Here is a 26,743-nt window from a genome sequence, read left to right on the forward strand (position 1 = left end):
GGACACTTCTAAGAATACCCACAAATGACGAAGGTAGAATAAAAGGACACAAGGAAGGCCTAAGGAGAATGAAGGGAATGAGAGTAGTATGGGGGAATTCTCCATGTGAAGGGAATTCTCTTTCCCAAATACTCTCTGTTAAGATTTCCAAGTATCTGTCTTGTGGGTACACCAGGATAGCAGAGGGAAGGGAATAATGCCACGGTGCTACTCCACCTTAACTGACCCACCACGCTGAAGCCCCTCATCTCTATTTCAACTCTAGCATTCATTCTCCTTGCTACCAGGACAAAGGTCAAGTCATACCTGGAGCTGGGAAACAAAGCCCTCTCAAATCTGAATATGCGTTTCACAGGGAGAGAGAGCAGGAGAGTGGACCACTAGGAAGGCAGAGATTCCCTGACGACCTCATGCCCTTGTACACCACTCGCCTTTACTCTCTGGATTAAACAGCATTAGGGAGACAAGAGAGGAAACACAATTGGTGTCTGGAGACCTGTGCCTGCCTGTTCCAGTCCCACACCCAGTCATCTCGCCACACCCTTCACCTCACTTTACCTTCTCCTCCAGCACAGGAACTAGGAACTACGGAGAGAGAAGCCAAGGGAGAGGAGGAGGAGGAAACTAACGATTCCCTGCCCACCCCCACACCCAGCACCACCAACAGGTGGGCAAGCTTGCTGAGAAAACGCAGAGGGCATCCTGTGAGCAGCAAACACATCTGAGCCTGGAAAAGACGCAGAGAAGTAAAAGATCAAAGGTGAGGTAGGGGACGTGGAGGAAAGTGGGAGAGACAAAAGGAAAACAAAAAGTGGGGGATCATCAGAAGCAGAGGCAGGAAATAACAGGGCTTCAGACTTGGGTGCAGAATGGAGGTGGAGGACACAGCACAGATGGCATAAGAATTAATATTTCCTTGGTTCCTCCCAGGGAGTCCTTTCTCAACTTTGTAAGGCGTGCACAGAGGTGGCAAGGAAGCACCTTGCTCCTCTTCCTGGTTCTAAGGAAAAGGTGACCTTGAGCCAGTGGGTGTCTTTCCCAGTGCCTGCCTCTAACCCTGTGCTTTCTCCATATCCTCCTCTGGTATCTGTGTTTATTCCGCGGTTTCCCCGCGGCTGCCCCCGGGAGACCGAAGAGGTGGCTGGGGCAGGCCGAAAGCAGAGGAAAGGTTGGGCAATGTCACCCTTGCACACCCACAGGGTAGACGGATCGAGTTTCAGCTTAAACCGAGGGGTGTGGGGGAAGGGTGTTGGGTTCAGCTAGTCCACGTGGGTGCTGTCCTCCACTTGGTGCTGAAATCTGGGCGGCCACATCCCGGGGGCGGGAGGGGGCTACATCCCCGGCTTTAGACGCGCGAGTATCAGGTCCCGCTAATTACCTGGCGGGTGCTGCCCACCCCTGCCCTCGCGCACCTAGCGCGGTGGCAGGCGGGAAGGCGGGGCCTGGGGGAGCCCCACCCCTGGAGACTGCGGCTGGGGCCTCTCTCTACTCCGCCCGCCCGCCTGCCACTAGCTCATTGCGCCTCTCCTGCAGTCTGATTGGCACCGGCTCCCATTCCGGCTCCAGCCTCCAATCCGACCCCCATTTCGGCTGCAGCCTCGGACCTAGCTCCGGCCCTCGGTCTATCCGGTTGCATCCTCCCTCCCTGTTCCGGATCTTACCTTGCGCCAGCGCCTACTCCAGGATCCCGTAGCCAGACCTCAAGCCATGGCTGGTCCCTTCTCCCGTCTGCTGTCCGCCCGCCCGGGACTCAGGCTCCTGGCTTTGGCCGGAGCGGGGTCTCTAGCCGCTGGGTTTCTGCTCCGACCGGAACCTGTACGAGCGGCCAGTGAACGACGGAGGCTGTATCCCCCGAGGTAACAGTGCCTGAGGCGCGGGAGGAGGCGGGGGCAGGAGGTGATGGGAACGAAGGTGCGGGTAGAAATGAGAATCCGGGCAACAGAGAAGGGCTATAATCACGAAGGCCCTGGAGCTGGAGGGCTGTGCAGTCTGCAGAACTCAGTGGGGTGGGGGTGGGGGCCAAAACCATAAAGCAAGAACATTCCTGGGGACCTGCCAAGACCAGCTCTGGCCCTACGAGTTCTAGCTGCACTCGCTGCCCAAATCCCTAATTGTAAAGCCAGGAACTATCCTTTTCGCTCCCCTCCATCTCCTTCCCTCATTTCCTCAATTCCTCTCCTTAGGCTTTTCCCCTCCTCCATCCGTAGTGTTGTGTCATGGGAGAAAAGAACTGAGCAGATCTGAAGAAACTGAGCTGGCCAGCCAGAGGCAACTAGAACTATTAGGAAAGCATAGACTCTGAAAGTCCCTAAAGAGATTACCAAGGTTTAGCCTCTTTCTAATTCCCCCTCCTCCCGCGGAGCAAAGCCAGACATGGCCAACTGGACAGCTCCCAGGTAACTGCACTAGGTCTAGGCGTCTGTGCCCTCCCTCCATGGTTACTGGGTACCCCCTCCCCAGCGCTGAGTACCCAGACCTCCGAAAGCACAACAACTGCATGGCCAGTCACCTGACCCCAGCAGTCTATGCACGGCTCTGCGACAAGACCACACCCACTGGTTGGACGCTAGATCAGTGTATCCAGACTGGCGTGGACAACCCTGGCCACCCCTTCATCAAGACTGTGGGCATGGTGGCTGGAGATGAGGAGACCTATGAGGTAGGGGGTCCCCAGAGTCTCCCTGATGATCCAACTCATCTTCCCAGTAATCCCAGCTCCTTTCCCCTAAAGACCTCTCTCTTTCCCCCAAGACTCTGAGCCCCCCATACTTAAGTTTTCTGAACCAGTGAAATCAATGCACAATTGAAGTCTGGGGAGGAATTCCCTCTCCTTAACCATCTCTCCCTCTTAACTCCCCTTAGGTATTTGCTGACCTGTTTGACCCTGTGATCCAAGAGCGACACAATGGATATGACCCCCGGACAATGAAGCACACCACGGATCTGGATGCCAGTAAAGTGAGTTCAAATATCCCACTTCTGATTTGCATTGCCTGTGTACAACACTCTGTATCTCCAACCCCTTCACCTTATTTCCTGACTCATGGTCATTATACAGCTGAGCTTTTAATCTTAATGTAAGGAAAGAATCATATCTTAAGGGGCAGCATATATGGAGATGGGAGGATAGATAAGAATGACCATGGCCCAAGGTGGGTGGTTTGGGGACGGGTCTGCAATGCCCCCTTCAATTCCAGTGCTTTCCCAAAGGGCCTCTTCTTCCAATGCACACAGGAAGAATGCACAAAGAGTCCTCTAATGCCTAAGGAAGGTCTCTCCTTTCCCAGGGGCCCTCAGTTCCCACCGTGTTTCTGTGACTTACATTCATTTCCCTTATCTCCCAGATCCATTCTGGCTACTTTGATGAGAGGTATGTATTGTCCTCTAGAGTCAGAACTGGCCGAAGCATCCGAGGACTGAGTCTGCCTCCAGCTTGCACTCGAGCAGAGCGACGAGAGGTGGAACGTGTTGTGGTGGATGCACTGAGTGGCCTGAAGGGTGACCTGGCTGGACGTTACTATAGGCTCAGTGAGATGACAGAGGCTGAACAGCAGCAGCTTATTGATGTGAGGGCCTTAAGAGGGTGCTGGCTGGTGGGAGCAGATGGGGAAGGCTGGGCCAGATGAGACATGGGCTCTGAAAGGCCCAGGGGCCACCATGAAGATTCTTAACCCAAATCCCATTACTCTTCCCAGGATCACTTTCTGTTTGATAAGCCTGTGTCCCCATTGCTGACTGCAGCAGGAATGGCTCGGGACTGGCCAGATGCTCGTGGAATTTGGTATGAAGCTGCTCATTACCTCTTTTGTCTTCATGGCCACATAAATGCCTTTTTTCCCTCCATCTCTCCTAATTGTTGCTTTGCCTCTTGATCACTGTCCCTCTCTGGCCCTCAGGCACAACAATGAGAAGAGCTTTCTGATCTGGGTGAATGAGGAGGACCATACACGGGTGATCTCCATGGAGAAGGGTGGCAACATGAAGAGAGTGTTTGAAAGATTCTGCCGAGGCCTCAAAGAGGTTAGAGAACCGTGTAGGGGAGCTAGGTGGGAGGACATAAGGAAAACCAAAGAGTAGCATAAATAGATTATGTAATTTACCAACCAACCCAGGACATGTCTTATAGTAAAAAGGACTATCTAGGACTCACTCCAGGACTAAAGGTGTAAACCAGCTGGGACCATACTGGGAAAACCAGGACATGTGGTCACACTAAGATTAGGAAAAGAAAGAGTGTCAGGAATCTTAGGAAGTGGACAAGGCAGTTGACAGAGAGTGCAAAGAAGGAATAACTGAGATGGCACGTCAGTGCCTGGGATGTGTGCAGTGGGATGGTGAGGTGTGCAGATAAGGAAAACATTCGAGCTTAGATTGATGTTGGCGGGGAGAGGTTGCTGTGTTCATGACTCTAATATAACCACCCAGTTCTGAGCCAAGGTAGGCCTTGACTCTGGATTCTATCATTCTTGTTAAAGTATCGGGTCTAGGCTTTAAGTTGAGAGTTCGGAGAGAGACTGGGGAAGGTGGAGGATAGAATGGTTCGAGTTCTAGAATATGTGGCTCTAGATGAGAGGTTGAACTGAATCATCAATCCTACATGGATTGGGTCTCCGTATTCAAGTCTACATTAGAAATCCCCATAAACTCAATTCAATTCTTACTGTATGTTCTCAAACATACAGTTCTATTTTAGGTTTGCAAAGAAAAAGAGCTCCTCTTTTAGATTCTGAGAAGTTTCTACTATTTTTGGCAAGTAATAGATAACATATTCTGACTATGAGTGGTAGGGAAGTACCTTTAAATTATATGCCTCAGTTTCCTCATCTGTAAAATTGGGATAATGAGATTTTCTACATTTTAGGTTGTTGTGGGGATTAAGTGAAATACAGGTAAAGTACTTGGTCCACAGTAAGTGCTTAATAAGTGTTAAAGTGTTAGCTGCAATATTATTCTAGATGGAAGGGTTTCCCCCCATGTTCAGCATGTAAGATATCCCCTATGGCATGGTTCCTTCTGAACTATAAAGAGGATCCCTTTACTCATGTTGGGTAGTGGTCTTTGTGACCATCATTCTGCTAGATCCCTTGTCTCTTGAACTCTAATAGTCATCTTCATGACTACATGGTTAAGTGAAGCCAAACGCCTTCCCCCCGCCCCCTATTCCTATGAATCTGGCTTTTCTGCTCTGTTTTCATCTTTCTCTGCATTCACACAGGTGCTCCGTTCACAGCTAACAGAATGTTATCTTACCTCTTCCTGGCAAAGCTTACACCTTCATCTTCTGTCTGAAGGGACCCTTCCAAGCTCTAGGCTCATTAGCAAAGCAAAGATAATCGATGCATGCAGAACTCATTGAATAATCAGTCATCTCTCAGTTCAGTTTACCACCTCTGTTCATTTCCCTAGATCATCCTTAATACACCACTCCTTCGAGTTTTCTTCTTCCACATAAGATATTTTTTCACAATCTCATTATTATGCACATCATAATCTTGCATCATGCATGCATGAAAACAATAACAAACCTTTTTCATTTAAAAAAAGACCAATGTCATTCATTCACAGCCAAGTTTCTATTCTAGACAAATTTCTAGTGTTCTTGTGGGTCTAGCTAAGGGAGGGTCCAGGGTTAATGAAATATCCCTGATTTTTCATTAACAAAACCTTTGTGGACTCAGGTGGAGAGACTTATCCAAGAACGTGGCTGGGAGTTCATGTGGAATGAGCGTTTGGGATACATCTTGACCTGTCCATCTAACCTGGGCACTGGACTTCGGGCAGGAGTGCACATCAAACTGCCCCTGCTAAGCAAAGTAAAGGAGTTGTGGGGTTACAGAGGGGTGTGAGTAAGGAAGGGTGGGTTGTGGATGGGGAGGGAGTGGACCCTTTGGAAAGGAGCCAAACATGTTGTGGCTAAAGGGTCAGGGGACAGGCCAGGCACAGTGGCTCATGCCTCTAATCCCAACACTTGGGAGGCCAAGGCAGGCAGATCACTTGAGCCCAGGAGTTCAAGACCAGCCTGGGCAACCTGATGAAACCCCATCTCAACTACAAATACAAAAGTTAGCTGGGTGTAGTGGAGGCTGAGGTGAGAGGATCACTTAAGCCTGGGAAGTCGAGGCTTCAGTGAGCTGTGATCACTCCAGCCTGGGTGACAGAGAGAGACACTGTCTAAAAAAAAATAAAAAAGAAAAAAGAAAAAAGGAAAGAAAAGTTCAGGAGACAGAGCTCTGAGCAGGTTCAGGGCTCTTTCAGGTAGGACTAGTCTCTGCCTTTATTGACCCTGCTCCCAATCCCTATCTCCTCTCTAGGATAGCCGCTTCCCAAAGATCCTGGAGAACCTAAGACTCCAAAAGCGTGGTACTGGAGGAGTGGACACTGCTGCCACAGGCGGTGTCTTTGATATTTCTAATTTGGACCGACTAGGCAAATCAGAGGTGAGATCCTAAGGGATTAGGATGAGGAGAGGTATAGGTCTGCGAGGGCCGAAATATGGCAGTGAGTGAGCCTCCGGGATGTAACATAATCTGAAATGAAATTCAGGTTGAGTGGGGAGGCAATTGGAAATGAGCAGGCAAGTCAGTCAGTGCTAAAGAAAAACTCAGACTGTAGGAAGCAGATCAAAGATTAGTGTCCCTTAGGTGGAGCTGGTGCAACTGGTCATCAATGGAGTAAACTATTTGATTGATTGTGAACGGCGTCTGGAGAGAGGCCAGGATATCCGCATCCCCACACCTGTCATCCACACCAAGCATTAACTCCCCATCGCCAGCTGATGACTCAAGATTCCCAGGAGTTCTGCTCATTCTAATGATGGCCCATTCTACTTGCTCTGGATCTGCCCCCGCATCCCCTGCCTCCATCCTAGTAAAGACTCCTTGCTATGCTGCAGCTGTCTGTGTTACTTCTAATGGTGGGGTGAGGAGGGAGCAGCCTTCAGGAAATGAAAAGAGGCAGTGGGATTATTTATGATGGAAAGAGACTCCAGATATGGCAACCCAGGAACACTGATTCTCAGGTGGGTGGAAAGCATTAACATTTTACCCATATTCCTCATCAGCTTCTGAAAATAATCAGGATGCACTTCTGTTTGCACTTTATTCATTATGACTTAAGATTTCTCTCCCCACAATCTCCTTCTACTGTAGAGACAGGCTCATAGCAGGTGGCCAAGGAAGCTGATAGTCAATACCAGGGACCAGGAAGGTCGTGACCAGTCCTGGAGGCCCCAGGCTGTACTTCGACCTATAATAGACAGGGAATGGGAGTAATATCACAACTCAGCTCTCCAGGAGCATTGATACTTGGAAATTAGCGCTCTGCCTGTAGACTCCTTCACTCCAGGGATCTCCCTGGGTGCACTCTAAGAGCCAGACAGCACCAAATTAGGGGTTTGATTCTGGGTCAGGAGATGGAGGATCAAGCTGTGCAGCTGGGAACTCACCTTGCTGTTCTGGGCTCTCCTTCCCCTCATGTTGGGCCCATCCAACTGCTCGTCGCTGCTCAGGACTCAGAAAGGCCATTTGCTCAGGAGTGACAGCCATAGCCTGAGCACTGGTGAGACTAGATAGTTGGATGGGACTAAACACCACCTGAGGGCAGGGGTAGGAATCAGTGCATGCATGTAGTCCCCATTGGGCCCTGGCTCTCCTGTGGTCACCCCAGTCCATTAATACCTACAGCAAATTTAGGAGGAGGGATGACAGAAATGGCAAGAGGAGTAACACCCTGGATCTGTCCCCGCAGCAGTGCTGAAAGAGCCAGGTCTGGGATCCCAGCTGTTGAAGCAAGTGGCATCCAAACATTGTCTTAGACTGACCTTCCCTCTCTTCAAACCTATAGACCTTCTCTAACTACTCCCAAAGTGCCCTATCATAGACCTTCCCCAATATGTCTCTAGCCCCTTATTTAAACACCCTCTCAGGCCCACACCTGAAGAATTGCAGGGCAGTCTTCCATCCAGTCCACCCATGGTATAGAAACCAAACCAACTTGCACCAGCAGTGGCCCAGCTCCCCACCTGCTATGGTGCCAATTTCAGTGAAGATCTCAGGCCCCCAGTTACTGATTGGGCCAAACCCACCAGGCAGTACAAGTAGGTGGGCCAGAACCTCCAGTTGTTCCTCAGAGCACTGGAGATGCAGGGTGCCGAGGAAGAGAGCCGCTTGGCTGTAGAACAGTAGGAAGGAAGGAAGAAGAATTCGGCTTCAGTGAAAGGGGCTGTGGTCATGAGACAAAGGAAGAGATGGCTTCAAATGAGTTCCCTTCCTCCATGGGACTATAACTTCATGATCCTCCTTTCCCCAGTAAGTCCACCTTTACCTCAGCACCACCACCCTCAGCCCCTTCACAAATGACCTAAACTCCCAACTGCTGATGTGCTGGAGCTCCTCTGGCCGCAGTCCACAGAGAGTATAACCCAGCGCTGTCAGATGAACGAAGTCCAGGTGGCTCACATGCCGACCACTCTGCCGTAGGAAACTGGAGACCACAATGCGGAGCTGGGGTGGGGGGTGGGAGAAGAGGGGAAGGAGGAAAGTTATGGAGAATTAATGGACAGGGAAGTGGTAGGTGTTACCGGGTTATATTCTGTTACTATTAAGACCTAAGGAGTCATGGGGAAGGCTGAGGACTCAGAAAAGGTTAGAAAAAGAGGAAGCCTCCAGGAAAAGAGGTAGGAGACAGTATTATGTGTCCAGGGCCTCAGAGTGAATAAATCAGAGTCCTGAAGGTCACTAGTATGGGGTATCAAGAAAAGATAGAAAGAAGGACCAGGTAGGGTCACAGGAAAAAAATTCCTCGGGCTTTAGATGATCTATAGGGCTGGGTCTGTGGGATGGGTGTTTGGGAAGCCGTAGGGAGGAGGAAAAGTGTTACCTGAGTGGAGCTCCAGCCATCTATCTGCCCCAGGGTGCTCAGCACTCCCCAGTCCACTAGGATCAGCTCCTGTAGTTCCCGATCTCCTAGACCTATTAAGAGCCTACCGAGCTGCAGGATCTGCTCAGGACGAAATCGCCGGGGGGGACCCCACAACTAGGAGAAAGACAGGAACAATGTGAGTGGAAAAGCAGTGGATTGGGAGTCAGACTGCTGGGTTTTAAGTCTTGCCTCTGCCCTTAGCTGTATAACTCTAGGTAAATCACTTGCCTTTTCTTTAGTTTCCTCCACTATAAAATGAGACCGTTGCCTTACAGTTCCTCTAAGGTGTTTTGAAAGACATCACAATCAGTGGAAAAGAAGAGCAAACTAACTCTAGTCCATGAGTTCCACACTTTTATGTGCATCAGACACAGAGACGCTTATTAAAACACAGATGCCTGGGGCCCAGCACAGTGGCTAACAGCTGTAATCCCAGCACTTTGGGAGGCTGAGGTGGAAGGAATGCTTGAGCCCAGGAGTTCAAGACCATCCTGGGCAACATAGTGAAACCCCATCTCTACCAAAGATACAAAAATTAGCCAGGTGTGGTGCACCTGTAGTCCCAGCTACTTGAGAGGCTGAGGCAGGAGGATCGTTTGAACCCAGGATGTAGAGGTTACAGTGAGCCAAGATCACACCACTGCACTCCAGCCTGGATGCTGGGTGACAGAGTGAGACTCTGTCTCAAAAAAAAAAAAAAAAAAAAAAAAAAAAAAAAAAAGGAGATGCAGATGTCTAGACTCTTTCCCCCAGAGGCTTATTTTTTAATTTATGAGACAGGGTCTTGCTCTGACACCCAGGTTGGAGGGCAGTGGTGCGATCTTGGCACATTGCACCCTCCACCTCCTGCACTCATGGGATTCTCCTACCCCAGCCTCCTGAGTAGCTGGGATTACAGGCATGTGCCGCCACACCCAGCTAATGTTTTTTCTATTTTTAGTAGAGACAGGGTTTCACCATGTTGCCCAGTCTGGTCTCTAACTCCTGGGCTCAAGCAATCCACCTGCCTCCGCCTCCCAAAGTGCTGTAATTACAGGCATGAGTCACTGCGCCCAGCCTCCCCAAAGGTTTTTATTAAGTCAGTGAAGCATGGTAATCTGGCACTGGCACTGTTCCCATGCTCAGTTCAGCAGCACATACCCCAAAAAATTGGAATGATACAGAGATTTGCATGGCGCCTGTGCAAGGATAACACGCAAATTGATGAAGCATGCCTTTTTTTTTTTTTTTTTTTTTTGAGATGGAGTCTTGCTCTGTCACCCAGGATGGAGTGCATTGGCTTGACCTCGGCTCACTGCAAGCTCCGCCTCCCAGGTTCACGCCATTCTCCTGCCTCAGCCTCCCAAGTAGCTGGGACAACAAGTGTGCACCACTATGCCCGGCTAACTTTTTTGTATTTTTAGTACAGACCGTGTTTCACCGTGTTAGACAGGATGGTCTTGATCTCCTGACCTCGTGATCTGCCCGCCTCGGCCTCCCAAAGTTCTGGGATTACAGGCGTGAGCCGCTGCACCCAGCCGAAGCATGCCATTATTTTTTTAAGAAAGAAAAAAAAATAAAGAAAAAAATCTGTTCCCTTGATGATCGTGATATGCATTAAAATTTGGTAACCACTGCTTTCGTGCCTCTATTCATTATACTAGCTCTCTTTCCTCAATATTTATCTCCCTTCACCTCCTACTTGTGACCCAAATCTTCTAACTCTTCTATCTCTTGCTTCCCCCACCTCTCATCCAACTCTCCATTCTCTTTGTGTCCTACATCACACCCAAATAGCTTCCTCATGGCCAACCCCAGTTGGCTCTCCATCCCTAACCTGTTTTGCTTTGCCCATGGCTGCCCGCAGTTCCTCAGGCCCAAGTCCTGGGTCTCCTGCAAATAATGTCAGGCAGTCCTCAAAGTCTGAGAGCTCCATCTCTGCAATCTGGGTTGCAGACCAGGCTGCTGGGAATGTCCCTCGTACATCTGCACAATTTGGCACAGGTTCTGAAGGGGGAAGGCAGGGCCAGGAGGTCAGCGTAGTAATAAAATATGCCCAGAGAGATATCTGTAGATAGAATGAGTCTTCCAACCTTTGGAGGATGGAGCACTGTGAGAAATAGGGATCAAAGGAGTATTACAGAGTAATATGTATAGGGCTTAGGAGATAATAGAACAAGAAGTGATTGGAGATGCCAAGACTTTTATAGATGGAAGACTGAGGATGTTATTCAGGGATTTAATGGTAGCACTGAATTTGAACCCAGTTCTCCAGCCTCACAATGTCTCCTTCAAAGCTTCTAGGGATCTCCCCAGCAGAGAGCTCCACACTTAGCCAAGCTAGAGCTGAGTCTAGAGCAGACACGAGAGAGCAGGAAAATGGAAGTTCTGGGCTAAAAGAAAACTTGATAGTTTACAAACTCCCAGAACTACAGAATTCTAGAACTACAAGAGGCTTGAAGATCATCCCTCTAAACTCTTTGCTTTATAAATTAGAAAACCCAGTCCCAGGGAAGAGCACATGTAGAACCCAGACCGTTTGATACTCCCTATACATCCTGCTGGACATATAAGTATTTGGGTAGTTTCACCTGGAAGATCCTCAGCAGCTGGTCGCACCACCCCTGCTACCAGGGCTGCTTTCTTGGCAGCAAGCTGTGGCCCCCTACACAGCTGTCCAACTCTGCTCTGCTCCCAACTCTGCTGCTTTTCTAGAAGCCGCTCCAGGGTCTCTGGACCCAAGGCCTCCTGCATGAGAAGGTAGAAGGAGAGTGGAGAGATCTGGACAGATCAGGGCCTGCTGCTATAGCTATAAGTCCAAAGTCCTGTCTCTGTTTTGCAGTATCCCCCCAGATCTAGGCTTCATATCCTTTGCCCTCTTTGGCCATGGGTCCCCATAACCAGCTCACCAGTCCCCTCTATGCATTTACTCCCTTCCCTTCTTCCTTCATCTCACCCTGGGGATCAAGGAAATTGCCTCAGTAGACAGAGTGAATACTAGGCGTCCAGCTTGCTCTACTTCATCCTGGCTCCACAACTCTGGTTTCCTGGGGACAGGAAGAAAATCGGGGGCTGGGGAGCTGAGGGAACTGTGAGGAAAAGGAAGGGGAAAAGAGGACATGCTAGGATTTCGGACACAGGGCTCCAGGGGACCTTAAGAATATGGAACAGGCTGCCACTGATGATGGTGGTTGAGGGACTGGGTATAGAATGAGTTAGAATCTGAAGTTCTCGAAGGTCCATACCCAAGAACAGACTCCTGCAATAGCAGCCATCCCAGCTCTGTGGCAAATGTCTCTCCTAGGCAGAAGCCTTGCAGCTGACTGAGATGGGACAGCAGGATCTGTAGGGGGATCTGTCGTGTGCTCTCTGTCCCCAGGAATCCAACCAAAGGGCCTAAGGTCTCCAGCACTTCCCCTGAAACTGGAGTCTCCTTTGGAGCCTGGAGAAGAGCATCAGAACTTGGACAATGCACTTCTGACTCAGAATACCAGACACTTTGATCAAGACACCAAGCCCCCTGACCTTCCCTCCCTCCTGCTCCCAGCTCAGCACCCTATGATGCTCACTACCTTTGTTCACTTTCTTAAGCAATGAGCCCAGATAGGAGCAGGCAGAAAGACTGAGAGGTGGACTCCAAGAGATTTCTCGGACTCCAAGAGGTATGGACAAGTAACATGAAGCATATTATCAAGGAACAGAACCCAGAGGCAAAACGGGCCAGGCCTTGTAGACAGGAACCTGTTTGGCAGCAAGAAAGCAAGAAGTAGAGGGTTGGGGGACAGTCAGAGAGCATTGTCTGAGGAGCAAGAATTGCCCAGGGCAGCAAATCTGAGTCTGGTAGGGTGGACTCTTACCAGGTTTTGTAGTGCCCTCTCTGCCAGGGCTGCCTGGTGGAGTGGGGTCAGTGCCAGCAGCTGCTCTGGAGCTCTTTGCACCAGCTCCACCACCAACATAATGGATTCATTGGATAGTCTGTCCATCAACTGGATCCTATTACAGCAATTTGACAACAACAGGATTCAGGTGGAGCTGGGCCAAGTCGAGAAGGGACCACAAAACCCCACAGTCCCCAGCTAAGTTGTAACCCCAGACCAAATTTACTGAAGCTGGACAGGAACTGATAGTAAACAGCTCCAGGGCCAATTCCCACCATCAAGCTTGAGTGGGGGAGAAAAAGGGAGCAACATATTTCTAGTCTTCCTAAAAAAAAAAAAAATAACGAACAATCCTACCTGATCTAATGGACTCAAAAGCTCCAAATATCAAGTACTATTAACATTTCCCCATTTTATAGATTAAAAAACTGAGGTTCACAGAGATCAAATGTTGAGGTCTCTCACTCCCAATTCCCGTTTTTTTCCACAGGACCACCCTTCCTCTGCTTGTGAAGAGCTCCCTTCTTGTTTGTATGTGCTATACAATTTACAAAGTTCTTTCAGGTGTTATCTCATTTGATCCTATAACAAGACCTGGCCTCACTCCATCACTCAGGCTGGAGCACAGTGGTGCTGCGATCTCAGTTCACTGCAACCCGCACCTCCCAGGTTCAAGCAATTCTCATGACTCAGCCTCCTGAATAGCTGGAATTACATGCACGTGCCACCACGCCCAGCTAACTTTTATATTTTTAGTAGAGATGGTGTTTTGCCATGTTGGCCAGTCTGGTCTTGAACACCTGACCTCCGTGATCCACCCACCTTGGCCTCCCAAAATGCTGGGATTATAGGCGTGAGCCACTGCACCCAGACAAAATAGGTGTTTCTCTTATCCTTCTTTCACAAATGAGAAACTCAAGTTTTTTGATGCATGGTCTAGGATCTTTCACCTCATCTGTAACCTTGGGATTCTAAATTATCTCACAGAACCCACATATTTAAACAGATCAGAATGGCATTAAAAAAAAGTAAAAACAGGCCGGACGCAGTGGCTCATGCCTGTAATCCCAGCACTTTGGGAGGCCGAGGCAGGCAGATCACAGGGTCAGAAATTCGAGACCACCCTGAGCAACATGGTGAAACCCCGTCTCTATTAAAAATGCAAAAATTAGCCGGGTGTGGTGGCATGCGCCTGTAATCCCAGCTACTCAGGAGGCTGAGGCAGGAGAATTGCTTGAACCCCAGAGGTAGAGGTTGCAGTGAGCCGAGATGGCACCATTGCACTCCAGCCTGGGTGACAGAGCGAGACTCTGTCTCAAAAATATAAATAAATAAACAAATAAATAAATAAATCCCTTTTACCCAGAAATCAGAGGTGATAACCTGTACCCTACCTAGGATTACCAGTTCTGGACCTGGGCTAAGTCATACAAGAGCTGAAATCTGTGGAAAGGCCTATAAAAATGTAAGAATGTTGGGAAGCCAAGGTGGGCAGATCACTTGAAGCCAGGAGTTCAAGACCAGCCTGGCCAACATGGTGAAAGCTCGTCCCTACAACAAATACAAAAATTAGCCTGGCATGGTGGTGCACACCTACAGTCCCAGCTACTCGGGAGACTGAGGCAGGAGAATTGCTTGAACCTGGAAGATGGAGGTTGCAGTGAGCCGAGATCACGTCACTGCACTCCAGCCTTGGTGACACAGCAAAACTCTGTCTCAAAAAAAAAAAAAAAAGAAAAAGAAAAAAGTAAGAATGAAGTCAACTGCTTTTACTCCACTTCAGCTCCATATTCCCCAGGAAGACTGTAACACCAGCATTTTCCTATTCTGACTTACAGTGCGGATGGCAAGGGGGTGGTGGTAGGGGTAAAATGAGAAAAGCAGCATATGAGTAAGATACTAATAAATTTCTCTGTGGGAAGGGAGGAGCCTTGGGTTCCTATAGCCTTTTCTTCCCACAACCTGTATATGAACGTGCTCGACAACATTCCTGCCATGGGGCCATCTGGCTTAGGCTCGAACAGCTCCAAGGACCAGGAACTCACTACCTTAGTTTTTCTTATACTATGTAAAAATCTGATCTCCGTTAACTACTCTTAGTCTTGCCCAATGGGGCCACTCATAAATATGACAATCTAATTTCTACTTGATAGCCCCTCAGGTATTTGAAGGCATTTATCACATTTTTCATATATTTTTCTCTCGATCTACTCCTCTGAACGCACTAAGAACACAGTGCCCTGAGCAAACTACAATCCTCTGGGGCAGAATTGGAGCATTGCCTCCCTCACTTCAGATGCTCTGTCTCAATCTCAATTAATGTGGACTAGGTTATTGTAAGATTACTTGGCAGGCTTCAATACAGTGTTGCCACCCTCAGCTGCCCCGTGCTGGAGCATATTCTGGGAACCAGTCAATACATAGAGCAACTTTGAATAAAATCCTCTGCTTTGGGCTATAAATTATGTCAGGGAACTACCAGACAGAAAAACTGCCTCCTCTAGGGCATTCCCTAAGGGCAGATCTTCACCCCAGATTGAGCTTTCTGAGGGGCCAATATCTCTAGCTGCAGTACTTACGGTAAGTCCAGGAGTAGCTTGCTATCCAGCCCGTTCAGTTCTGGCCCTACAGTTGTCCATTCTGGTTCTGGCATTGCCGTCCTCCGCTGTAGCTCTGCCCAGATACAGGCCCTCTGTAGGGAAGCAGGGTGAGGCCAGAGCAGAACATAGGAGCTGGGTTCTATACCTAGGGTCCCAGCCTCCCTGCTCCCACTAAAGTCCAGGCACCCCCTCTCACCAGGCTCCCTCGAACTCTAGTGGGCAGCTGATAGATCATGTGCACCACTTCAAGGAAGTCTACCATGGAGTTGATCTGCTGCAGAAACTCACAGGACATGCCTCCTGCCAGGGTGCCCAGAGCCCTGTGGGTGTGTGAGTGGGGAGAGGCTCATTCAACACATACAACAGCCTGTTTGCTCCTTGATATCAGTACTCTCAAAACAAGTACAGATGTTCATCCACGGCAATTTATGGTTTGAGAAATGTTTTTACATAGATATTCTCATCAGCTCCCCATAACATCACTGCTGTTTATCAGAGGAGAAAATAAGGATTTATGGAGGTCAGGTGACATTCCCAACATCATTCTGCTAGAAATGTGGTAAACTGAAACTAGAGCCATGTCTTAGATTCTGAAGCCCTTGGGAGGCTGAGGCGGGTGGATCACCTGAGGTCAGGAGTTTGAGACCAGCCTGGCCAAAATGGTGAAACCCCATCTCTACTAAAAACACAAAAATTAGCTGGGTATGGTGGCACATTCCTGTAATCCCAGCTACTCCAGAGGCTGAGACAGGAGAATTGTTTGAACCTGGGAGGCAGAGGTTGCAGTGAGCCGAAATCGCGCCACTGCACTCCAGCCTGGGCAACAGAGCAAGACTGTCTCAAAAAAAAAAAAAAAAAAAAAAAAAAAAGATTCTGAAGCCCATTGTTCTTCTAATGTGGGTGTAAGTAAAGTGATACCTTCTTATTCCTATTTATTCTTGCTTGGCCAGTGCCTCTGAAGTCATCCTGAAGTAAACTAACAGTAGCAAATGACTACTGGGACTTTACAATGGACCAAGCACTGTGTTAAATATCTTACATGACCTACCTCATTTAATCTTCACAGTAACTACCTATGAGGCTGGTGCCATTGTAATTCTCATTTAAAGAAGGGAAAACTGACACAGGGACGTTAAATGACTTGCCCAAGAGCACAAGTAGGTGACAGGACTGGAACCTGAATCCAGGTTTTCTGACTCCTTTGGCTCTAGTCAGGATAGGCATGGCACTGTGGAAGGACAGGAGGGCAAAGGGAGGTGCTAGGAGAACGTCCACGAGGCAGGGACTATGCATCATTCATCCCTATATCCCCCATTCCATATCACATGGTGCCTGGCACATAGTAAGCACTCAAAAAAATGTTGGTCGAATTCAGCGCACTGCTCAACACAAGTTACTCACTGCAGATTCCTGAGGGTCAGGTTGGTGGGTACTTGCATCTTCTTCCAGAGAAACTGTGCCTACAAGAGAAACAAAGACGAGCCCCTTCCCAGAAGAGACACTGTCCAAGGATACCCCCTAGAGTGGAAAGGCAGGACTGCCTTGGACCCAGTCCTGCCTCTTCACTCTGTGGGACCCACCAGCCTCCCACTCTCCCAGATGCCCACTCTTCTCTCGAGAGTGAGAAAGAAATGAAAGAAAAGGGAAGGAGAAAGAAAAAGAAAAGCAAGTCACATTATAAGGGATACTAGGGTGCTGGGTGCAGTGGCTCAGGTCTGTAATCCCAGCACTTTGGGAGGCCAAGGCAGGAGGATTGCTTGAGGCCAGGAGTTCAAGACCAATCTGGACAGCATAGTACCTCAACATAGTGTCTCCACATAGTGTCCACATTTTTGTATTGTCTGTCTCTACAACAAATTTAAAAATTGGCCGGGCATGGTGGCTCACACCTGTAATCCCAGCACTTTGAGAGGCAGGCAGATCACAAGGTCAGCAGTTCGAGACCAGCCTGGCCAATATGGTGAAACCTTGTCTCTACTAAAAAAAAAAAAAAAAAAAAAATTAGCCGGGCATTGTGGGGAGTGCCTGTAGTCCCAGCTACTCGGGAGGCTGAGGCAGGAGAATCGCTTGAACCCGGGAGACAGAGGTTGCAGTGAGCCAAGCTTGTGCCACTGTACTCCAGCCTGGGTGACAGAGCAAGACTTCATCTCAAAAAACAAAAAAAAAATTTAAAAATTAGCCAGGCATGGTGGTAACCACCTGTTGTCCTAGCTATTCAGGAGGCTGAGGCAGAAAGATTGCCTGAGCTCAGGAGTTTGAGGTTACAGAGAACTCTGATCATGCCACTGCACTGCAGCCTGGGCAACAGAGTGAGACTGTATCTCAAACAATCAAATAAAGGATACTAGGGATAAGCTGGCCAAATAGGGCTAAGGGATAGGTAAAGAAGGTAGACTACATTGAGGGAGGAAGTTCTGAAATTAAGTGGGGAGAATTACCTGCTGCTCAGACCAGGGCAGCTCCCAGTAGCGTCTTCGATTTGCCAGAAGAGCCGAGGAATCCAGTTGTAGCAGCTTTAATGGGAGCAGGGGAAGCAGGCAGTCTGGCCAGGTGGTGGGAATAGGCTGCTGGCGGTGATGGGTATAGCAGTGTAGTGATATGTGAGAGAGTCTGTACTTAGCACTCAGAGAAAAGGAACCATGGGGGCGGAAAGGGACCAAAGCTAGGACAGAAGTGGAATGGCATTTGCTACTGTAGCAATCAATGCCTAAGAGCCTCACACTGCAGGCTGCTGTGGTCAAGTGTTGCTGCTAGTTAGGCACCAGGCAAACAAAGTCCCTTAGCTTCTCCCAGCCTTGGTCCTTTCATCTGAAAGCAGGGTGGGTGGCCTGGAAGATTTCTCAGGCCCTTAGCTTTGACATTAGTCTAGGACAATGTGAGTGGATCATGCTGTCCTGCATCTGGCACTGGGGAGGGCTGCTAATGGGCACAGAGCTAACCAGAACTCTCAGGGCCACTGCAGGGTAGTGTGGGAGGTAGCACCAGCCATATGAAACTGCCCCAGAATGGGGAGAGGAGCTCAGTTGGGAGATCTCACACTTACCTGACCAGGGATACACACAGCTGGACCAGCACCTGTTGTACCCATATTTTTAACACCATCTTTAACCTGCATGAGAATTGGTTGTGCGTGTGTGTGTGTGTGTGTGTGTGTGTAAGTGGGGAGGTATGAAAGGCCTTCCCTGGCCTCAGGGAAGATGCCTTCCTCCCAACCAGAAAGAGCCGGTATCCCTGATTATCTCATCCTCCTTGCCACTCTCATACCCGAAAGGTCTGCAGCAGTGCTGCGGTCTGGCAGGCTGAGAGGCGTGACAGTTCAGGGGCCAGGCAGGAACAAGCCCCGACCAGGACTCGCCTAGGGATGGCCTGGAGTGTCTGGGGGCTGAGGCCTGGTAGCAGAAGGTGCAAGGAGCAGAGTTCCTCCAGGGATAGCTAAAGAGCAAGAGAGACAAGAGGCCTGAAGAAGAAGAGAAGGGTGGTGGGGAAGACAACAATCACAATGCAGCAAGGCAGTAATTATGAGGGGAGCAGAGAGAGAGGAGGGGCAGATGCAGGAGCCAGGGCAAAAGGGGATAGAGACCTCTGGTGGGAGGCTGAGAAGTTGCTGCTACTCACATCGTGCCTAGGAAGGAGCCGTCCAAGCAGCAGGACAGCCTGTGTTGGGATGGGACCGAAAACAACAGCTCTCAGGACCCAGCAGCCAGGTCCTAAGTGGGTTCCTAAAGCAAACCCTCCAAAACTTCCCGCTGCCTCTTAACCATCCCCAGTAACCATCCTCAGTGACTCAGGTCCCTTCTTGATCTGAGGAAAGGGAATGAAGGCGTCCTCCTGCAGACAGAGTTTACCTCTACTGTTCACCCAGGGAAAGGAGGGGCTGCTTTTATCCCTGAATGGGATTCTCTTGACTGGGGCTCAAGCGGGGATGGAGGGTACATGCCAGGGAGTGAGACAGGCAAACCTGAGCAGGTGTAACACTAGTTCCCTGCAGGACAGGAAGCATGGCTCTAAGCTGGGGCTCTGATAGCTCCTGCAGGAAGCGGAGGCCCAGCTGAGGGAAGAGAGGGGCCCAGACCCGCAGCTCCCGGGGGCTCAGCACCGCTCCTCCAGATGAGCGCAACACACCCAGAAGTTCATATGCCACCTGTAACCAAAGAAGGTTTAGGACTGGAGAGAAAAGACAGATGAACCTTGAACTTCCTCTCTAATCCCACATCTGAATTTCCCAGGGCCTGGGCTAGGGTTTGGAACTAGGGATTGCACTGGAGTAGATTAGGTTCAAAATGGCAAAGGGTATGTTTGGGGTGCTACAGACCAGATAGAAAAGGGCCAGGAAGAGGTGGTAACAGGTAAGAATGGCCATGGAGTAAGGAATGGAGGTTGCAAAAGTGGGATGGGGGCTGGCACCACTGTGCTCAAGTTGACAATGGGAAAGCCATCCACACAGACCCAGGGGAAGCCTAAAGTCCTGTAGGCTTGTGCTGAGGGGCTCACCCGTCCTTCTGGGCTGAGGGTCCCATTGGCTGCACATTCCAGCAGCCCCCGTTCTACTGGCCCCGTTGGATCACTCAGGGGCACTAGGCTCTGCAGCTCTTCAGGGCTCAGGAAACAGGCGAGGGGCCCAAGCCTGAGGAGGGCATGAAGCTGACCTTTGTGTGGTCCGCAAGACTAGCACTAAGGCAGGCCTGGCAGTAGATGGTATGGGTACATACACTGGGCACTCTGACACTACACCACTACACAGGGGCACCATCTATAGACCTCTCTCCTGGAACTCTATGCTGCCTGAGGCCGCTGCCTGAGGCCACTGCCTACTCTCTTGCCCCTTTCTTCCTAGAACACCGACCCAGCATGACAGCTGTGCCTTCCTCTCTCTACCTCTTCCACTCTTGCCTTGGTTACTGATCCCACAACAACTCACCTGCGTACCTGCTCCTCACCATCCTGGACACTCTGGTTTACCAGGCTGCGCAGCACATGGCGGGCATGCCCTGGCCCCAGACCTGCTGCTGGCCAGCTATCCTCCAGGGCCTGGATCTGAGATGGGGAAGGTTAGCTCGCACTGGGGTCACTATAGGGTTCTTGCAGGGAGGGGCCACTGAGAGACATGCCATTGACTCTTTGTCCCCACTAGCAGAAGATGGGCCAGTCAAGTAAAGAAGATGATTCTCATACCTGGTGAGGGCTGAGCTGCAGAAAGTTCTCCAGAGGGAGGTGGGGGAGCAGGGGCAGCACTGCCCACAGCAGCTCCTGGGGCCAGGCAGGCACTTCCCCAAACAGTTCAGGGGCCAGCAGTCGCTTTGCCAGAGCCTCCTTCTGTTCAGGCCTCATTCCTGGGCTGTAATCCCGGATGGCAGCCAGGCTGCGAGGAGTCATGGGTCTTAACCCTTTGTCTTCCTCCAAACTGTTTTCCTCTGACCCTCTGTAGCCCTGCTGTCTAGATAGGAAGGAGACTCTCCCTGTTTTTTTGTTTTGTTTTGTTTTTTTTAAGACGGAGTCTCGCTCTGTCACCCAGGCTGCAGTGCAGTGGCACGATCTTGGCTCACTGCAACCTCTGCCTCCCAGGTTCAAGCTATCCTCCTGCCTCAGCCTCCAGAGTAACTGGGACTACAAGCGCCCACCACCATGCCTGGCTAATTTTTGTAGTTTAATAGAGACGGGGTTTCACCATATTGGCCAGGCTGGTCTCGAACTCACTAGGCGGACCTAGTGATCCGCCTGCCTCGGGCTCCCAAAGTGCTGGGATTACAGGCGTGAGCCACCATGCCCAGCCTCTCCCTGGTTTTAATAGAGAGGAGCTCTCTGATCCTTTTGTAGTTCATTAGCATAATGATTGGGTTTTCACACTCAGGCGTGAGATGTGCCTCTCTCAAACCTTGTTGCGATGTTGGCACATTACCTATCTGGCATGAAAGAAAAAAACAGAGAGGAGCTCCGGAAGGGGCTGCTCCAGGTGGATGGGGTTGGCCTGACCGTGACAGGAGCAGGAGGAGTAGTGCAAGAACCTTACACACTGTCGTTGGCTAACAGGGATGGTGGGAAGCGCATCAGGTCAGAGACAGCCAAGAAAGGGATGAGTGGTGACAGGTCAATGAAGAGCTGGGAGGTGAGGCGTGGGTACCGCTGGAGCAGCAGGGCTGTCAGGCGACCCAGGGCCTGCTCCTCGGATGGTGGTACCTGTAGGGGCACAAGAATGGATTCTGCCTCTGGAGATGCTCAGTATCCCTGCCATTTCCTCTCTGGAGTTCCTCCTCCCACTAAAGCAAGCCCTCTGAACACTAGGCTCCAGGTGCCCTTGCTCCCCTTTCTCAGTGCTCACCTGCAGCTTCCCCTGCAGCTTCCCCTGCAGCATGAGTGTCAGGAAGCCCTGTGCAGCCTCCCTCTCTGCTGAAAGCACCAGCTGCTGGAGGTTTTCTGGGGGCATATGCAGGTACGCCTGCGAATAGGAGGTCATGGTGGGTATGGCCTCACCTCACGGGGCAGGGACCTCCAGCCATGGCTGTCACCCAGCCCACCCATGTGCCCTCCACCTGTTACCTGCACTAGAATCTGCAGGGCCCAAACACTCTTTTCCCTCTGGAGCAGATCCCACAGCACAGGCTGGTGGGAAGAAAGACAATATGCCAACAGAGCTGTCTTCTCTGTCTTTCCTGCAGCTCCCCCAGGCATTCAAACTCCACTTGCTGGGATGCTTGTCCTTTATCTCAAGTGTGATTCTTCAGATATTAAGCGCTTTCAGGTCCAGGATCATATCTCTAATTTCTCTTGTACCCTCTCCCATGCCAGGTCCATAGTTGGCTCAATTAATACTTGTAGACCTGAACCAAATACTATGAGACTATCTAATTCCATTTTACTGGGCCCAGGGTTTGAAAAAGGTGGCCCCAACATGGAGTAAGAAATCTTTATATATCCTACAGAACCTAGCAAAGTGCCTTGCATATAATAGGCACTCAGTGAATTAATTATGGTGTTTAACATATTCTCACCCCTCCATTCTACAGACTAAAAACTGAAGCCCAGAAAAACTAAATGAAATTGCTTGCCTAAGATCACACTAATTTGCGGCACAGTTGAACCTAGAACCAAAGTCTTCTGATTGGTAGTGTCCCTGAATCTTTCTCATTCCTGCCTTATCTTCCTGTATTCTGCCAGCCTCCAATTCTCACTCTCTAGGGGAAAAATTTAGAGTCCTCTAACTTGATCCTTTTTCTTTCTGGTGCAGAAAGTGAGAGAGTCAAAGAGCCCAAAAGAATAACAAGGTAATATTTATTGCACGTTTGTGTATCATGCACTGTGCTAAGCCCACAGCATGTATTATCTCATATACCATTATCATCCCTAGTTTATAAATGAGACGAGAAAAATATTGCTCAGAGAAGTTAAATAACTCATTCAAGGCTGGTCACAGAACCAAGATATGAATCCAAGCCTGTCTGACTCTAGAGCTGTGTGCTTCAACTACTACCCCACACTACTGCCTCTGAGTATTTGAGGAATTCCCCAGGAGGGCCTTCTCACTGTTCTAGGAGCTTTCCCTCTGGCAGAGCACTCACACTAAAGCAGGCCAGCAGCTCCATCTTGCTTACACCAGAGCTGGGGTTGACAGTGGGTTCAAAGCCTGATGGGGTTGGCTGCTCCTCATCTTGTTCCAGGTATTCCCCAATCGTCCGTAGCACACTGCGCCGGCCCTCTGGGCGAAAGGCATCCCAGAAGGAGCAGTTGTCTGGGAGACTGGAGAGCAGTAGGGCCCGACCCAGCATCCCCTGGGCCTCAGCGCCCCCAGCCCCTGGACCCAAGAGGAAGGTCAGCAGGCGGAGGAGATAGTGTAGGCGTGTGGGGTGAGCAAGGGCTGGGACAGAGGACTGACAGCGTGGCAACTGGGATAGCATGCCAAGGAGGAAGGGGCCAGGGGTCAGACAGAGTGGGGATGGTCCCAGTGGTGGCAGAGAGGGCAGAAGGGGGCCCAGCAGCCCTTCTAGGAAGCAAGTGTCATTGCCCCCACGACTTATCCTGCATTGGCCTGCTAGCCAAGGCCAGAAGGGCACCAGGACCTCATACATGGTGTCATTGGCACAGACCATCACCAGGAAGCTGCCCCCATCCGGGCAGCGTTCCCCACAGGGTCCAATGTGGCATGGTGGGGAGGCAGTGACATCTGGGGTGGGGCCCTGGCACACATGCTGGACCCAAGCCTGGTTGCTGGGGGGCACAGCCTGTAGACTTGCCTCCCCACACAGTCGCTCAGCCCACAGAGTCTCATTCTCCAAGAAGCAGCCCCAAAAGATGTCTGGGGTGAGGGGAACAGGGGGCAGGCCTTCAGGGCAGCTGGTAGGGGGTGGGAGCAGGCCAGCACAGAGCCGCTTCACCAGGCGGCGGTTGGAGCCAGACAGGGCTGAAAAGGAGAGGTTACTGCAGATCGCATCCAAAAACTCATCAGGAAACTGGTCATGGCAGGCCTGTAGCCAGCCTTGGGCACCTGGTGCCCAGGACACTGCATACCACACAGCTGTCTGGCAGATGGCAGTGGTGCTGGGATGGGGCTGTGGAGTGGCAGGCTTGGTGTGCTGGCAGAGCAAGTGGATGGAGAAGTTGGAAATGCTGTACGGTGGTGCTGGGCCTAAGTGGTTCTCACAGAGGGCCTCCACAGTGATGGCTCGCCGTTGGCGTGGGCTGATGTGGGCTGATGGCTGAGAAGCTCTGGGCAGAGGCACGCCCGTGCTCAGGCAGTGAAGGAGGGCAGGGGGTGGGGGTGGTGATCCAGACAGAAAGCCCAGCGCCTGGACATCCCAGGAAAGGTTGTGCCGGACGCCCCTGGGTGCAGAGGGAGGAGCAGGCAGGATCTGGTCAGTTCACATTTCCTCCAGCTGAAGATTCTGACCCTGACTCAGAGCCCTCAAGGGGCATGGCAAGCATAGGCTTTTCTACAAGCGAGGTCCCTGAGAGTTTAGGCGTTACTGGTTGAAATGCTGCAACGGGGCAAAAAAGACAAAGCTGCCCTGCCAAGGTCCAAAATCACTAGGAGAAGCCCCAGTTGGAATTCTTTCTGTCCACCTGGACCCCTTCTGTCTCCTTTCTTCGTATGCTTTTAGATAGCTTAAACACAACCCTCAGCGGGCCTCATGTTAGGAAATCTGCTCAGCAACTCAATATGTCTAACTACTGTCTGGCATTGTTGTACTGAAGTAGTAAGCGGGTAGAGGAATCCAGCTGTGTCCTTATTTTCCAAATCCCATCTTTACTAGCTAACATTATTAAGCGCTATGTGCCAGCACGGTTTTAACTCGTTTGCATACACAGTATCAACTCATTTAATCGGGTGCAACAACTCTGTGGTAACTAATATTATCATTCTCATTTTATAAATGGGGAAACTGAGGTATAGAAAGACTATGTAACCTGCTCAAGGTCATATGGCTAGGAAGAGGTGGAGCTGGGACACCAACCCAGACAGTCACACCCCAAAACCACTAAACTACACTCCTCCCATCAGTTTTCCTCTCTAGAGGCTGAGGTCTTCAGCTCTTCACCTCCAGATTTTCCAGGCCCAATCCCTCAGAACTGGTCTCCTGTTACTTACCATAAGAGCAGCTGTTGAAGGTTACCTAGGAGGGAAAGAGTAAGGAAGAATACTACCCCAATTTCACTTTCCTTGCCCTGCCACATCCCAGTCCCAGCCCTGGCCACACTCACCTCCCTGGCACTGCCCATTGGTATCAGGCTCTGGCTGCCCCAAAATGGAGAAGACCTCATCCTGCAGGGAGTGAGTGACACGGAGCAGCCCCTCCTGAAAGGCAGCATAGAGGGGGGCCCCCACTGTGCGTAGCAGACCGCCCCAAAGAGCCTCCTTGGAGCCTAGCTCCCCTGTTGGGGTAAGCAAACCCAACAGACCCTGCAAAAAGTGAGGAGCTGCCTCCCTCCCATCGAGGCCTGTGGCATTGGTGGGGTCCACACTGGGCTGCACCTGCACCAGAGCTTGCCAGCGTGTGCCCTCTAACAACAGCAGCAGAGAAGGCAACCAGTCAGCAGCCAGGACACAGTCAGACGGCCCATCACGGGTGCACGGGGGCCGAGTTGGGGTAGGGGGGCCCCCAGGAACTAAGGCTCCCAGCAGCACCTCCACAAGTCCACCCAGCACCCCTGCCTGGTGCACCAGGAAATCTCGGGGAGTCTGCTCCTGTCCTAGCAGTGCCAGCATATCCCCTAGCAGCCCTAGCATTGGCTCCCAGTCTGGGCTACCTCTCAGTGTCACTAGAAAATCATGGAGCCGGAGAGCAGGCGGCTGGAGAGGTGGGGGCTCTCCTACTGGTCCTTCCCCCATTCTCCCAGGCTCAAAGGAAGAAGAAATGTTGGCCAGGAATGTAGAGAACCGTGAGCGGCTCAGGGAGCCCTGGGGAGCCTGGTCCAGAGTGGAGAGCAATGACTTCAGGAAGGAGAGACCAGGGTCCAGGGAATGAGGCCCAGTAGGGGCCAGAGTCACTGTAAGGAGAGAAACCAGAGGTCACTGAAGGAGAGGAACACAGAGCCCAAACTCAACCCTGCCCCTGAGCACAGTTCCCTACCTGGATCTAAAGATGAGGTGAGGGGATGGTGAGCTGAACCCCTTTCACTGGCCTACAGTAAGTCTTGGCCTGCTTTTCTTAACCCTCATTTTCCCCTTTTGCACAAGTCTCTGCCTCTCTCCTTTGTCCTTCTATCTAACAGGTTCACCTCCATATTCTTAAAGTCTTTTTCCAGCCACCCTCCTCCTCATCCCCAGTTCTGCTCACTGTTCTTCTCACCTGCAAAGGACAGCAGCAGCAGCAGCAGCAGCAGGGGCCAGAGGCTCAGAGCCATGTTTCCAGGTGAACACTGGTACCGGAGGTGAGTTCTGGTTATTCTCACCTGTGTGGGATAGCCAGGTGAGGGCAGGGCACTGCAGGCAACCTGAGGCTCCACTGACACTGTAGTGTGGTCTTTCAGGAAACAATATGTGTAACCTGACAGCAGGTTTGTTACCTGAGCCGCTGAATATCTGATCCTTTAGCTCTGGAGAAGGGTATGCTTCTGTGAGAGGGACTAATGATAGGGGATCCCAGGGGCCCCTCAGAGAAACCCAAGGAGATTGCTTGAGTTAGGAGCCAGTGATGCAGAAAGGAACAGGCAGACATGGAGATGGAGAACTGGAGACCAGGGGTGTAATCTGGGGTTCTGCAGAAGCAAAGAAAACAAAGAGGATATGAAGGAGCTAAGAAGCAAGTAGGATTTGAGGAAATTGAAGAAGAAATGACGCCCAGGAGAAACAAACTGCACAGCAAGGTATAAACAGACGAGAGGTCCAGTCCAAGGATGGAGAATTCAGGAAGAGGAGAGCTGCTTTCAACTACTACC

At 50.6% G+C, this 26,743-nt stretch overlaps 2 protein-coding genes and 2 non-coding genes across 12 annotated transcripts; 3 read left to right on the forward strand and 1 right to left on the reverse strand.

Annotated features, from left to right (window-relative positions):
• The first annotated feature begins 441 nt into the window (after window positions 1-441).
• LOC117976014 (creatine kinase U-type, mitochondrial-like) lies at window positions 442-10,534 on the forward strand. Of its 4 annotated transcripts, XM_034938655.3 has the most exons (10): window positions 442-760; window positions 1,534-1,856; window positions 2,461-2,659; window positions 2,863-2,958; window positions 3,345-3,566; window positions 3,696-3,781; window positions 3,897-4,020; window positions 5,679-5,813; window positions 6,312-6,437; window positions 6,642-6,891. In XM_034938655.3, the coding sequence occupies exons 2-10, from the start codon at window positions 1,708-1,710 to the stop codon at window positions 6,756-6,758; spliced, it is 1,254 nt and encodes a 417-aa protein (XP_034794546.1). In that variant the 5' UTR covers window positions 442-760; window positions 1,534-1,707; the 3' UTR covers window positions 6,759-6,891. The 4 variants fall into 4 exon arrangements, with proteins under 4 accessions (XP_034794546.1, XP_054954342.1, XP_063452679.1 ...); XM_055098367.2 differs by lacking the exons at window positions 442-760; window positions 6,642-6,891 and adding an exon at window positions 10,328-10,534 and having other exon boundaries at window positions 1,390-1,856; XM_063596609.1 differs by lacking the exon at window positions 442-760 and having other exon boundaries at window positions 1,408-1,856.
• On the reverse strand, window positions 6,953-26,509 carry STRC (stereocilin). 6 transcript variants are annotated; one of them, XM_055098361.1, is made up of 30 exons: window positions 26,372-26,509; window positions 26,155-26,257; window positions 25,067-25,852; window positions 24,954-24,978; window positions 22,930-24,187; window positions 21,911-21,973; window positions 21,693-21,809; window positions 21,384-21,550; window positions 20,549-20,735; window positions 20,295-20,410; window positions 19,868-20,000; window positions 19,335-19,517; window positions 18,992-19,030; window positions 18,641-18,808; window positions 18,420-18,485; window positions 17,815-17,940; window positions 16,778-16,836; window positions 15,573-15,696; window positions 15,356-15,468; window positions 12,756-12,891; window positions 12,144-12,340; window positions 11,855-11,945; window positions 11,490-11,646; window positions 10,736-10,905; window positions 8,878-9,033; window positions 8,359-8,501; window positions 8,021-8,169; window positions 7,681-7,778; window positions 7,445-7,592; window positions 6,953-7,245 (listed from the first exon to the last, which is right to left on the reverse strand). In XM_055098361.1, the coding sequence occupies exons 2-30, from the start codon at window positions 26,207-26,209 to the stop codon at window positions 7,157-7,159; spliced, it is 5,319 nt and encodes a 1,772-aa protein (XP_054954336.1). In that variant the 5' UTR covers window positions 26,210-26,257; window positions 26,372-26,509; the 3' UTR covers window positions 6,953-7,156. The 6 variants fall into 6 exon arrangements, with proteins under 6 accessions (XP_054954336.1, XP_063452674.1, XP_063452677.1 ...); XM_063596604.1 differs by having other exon boundaries at window positions 20,549-20,810; XM_063596607.1 differs by lacking the exon at window positions 6,953-7,245 and having other exon boundaries at window positions 7,450-7,592; window positions 7,677-7,778; window positions 20,549-20,810.
• On the forward strand, window positions 10,037-10,142 carry LOC117976142 (U6 spliceosomal RNA). Its single transcript, XR_004666734.1, has one exon. It is a non-coding gene; the product is annotated as a U6 spliceosomal RNA (small nuclear RNA).
• Window positions 21,179-21,282, forward strand: LOC112438756 (small nucleolar RNA U13). The gene has a single exon (XR_003027117.1). It is a non-coding gene; the product is annotated as a small nucleolar RNA U13 (small nucleolar RNA).
• Window positions 26,510-26,743: the final 234 nt, after the last annotated feature.

The sequence above is a fragment of the Pan paniscus genome, chromosome 16, assembly GCF_029289425.2.
Source record: "Pan paniscus chromosome 16, NHGRI_mPanPan1-v2.0_pri, whole genome shotgun sequence".
Classification (NCBI taxonomy): domain Eukaryota; kingdom Metazoa; phylum Chordata; class Mammalia; order Primates; family Hominidae; genus Pan; species Pan paniscus.

What these genes read in the sequence shown, in the direction of transcription:
- LOC117976014 (XM_034938655.3), top strand. Translation starts at nt 1,708, where the DNA reads ATGGCTGGTCCCTTCTCCCGTCTGCTGTCCGCCCGCCCGGGACTCAGG. An exon ending in CGGATCTGGATGCCAGTAAA is followed by an intron (nt 2,959 to 3,344) that starts GTGAGTTCAAAT and finishes CTTATCTCCCAG; the next exon opens with ATCCATTCTGGCTACTTTGA. An exon ending in TCTGCCGAGGCCTCAAAGAG is followed by an intron (nt 4,021 to 5,678) that starts GTTAGAGAACCG and finishes TTGTGGACTCAG; the next exon opens with GTGGAGAGACTTATCCAAGA.
- STRC (XM_063596604.1), bottom strand. Translation starts at nt 26,209, where the DNA reads ATGGCTCTGAGCCTCTGGCCCCTGCTGCTGCTGCTGCTGCTGCTGTCC. An exon ending in CAATTTCCTTGATCCCCAGG is followed by an intron (nt 11,647 to 11,854) that starts GTGAGATGAAGG and finishes CTTCTCATGCAG; the next exon opens with GAGGCCTTGGGTCCAGAGAC. An exon ending in GGAGAGCCCAGAACAGCAAG is followed by an intron (nt 7,246 to 7,444) that starts GTGAGTTCCCAG and finishes TGTCTATTATAG; the next exon opens with GTCGAAGTACAGCCTGGGGC.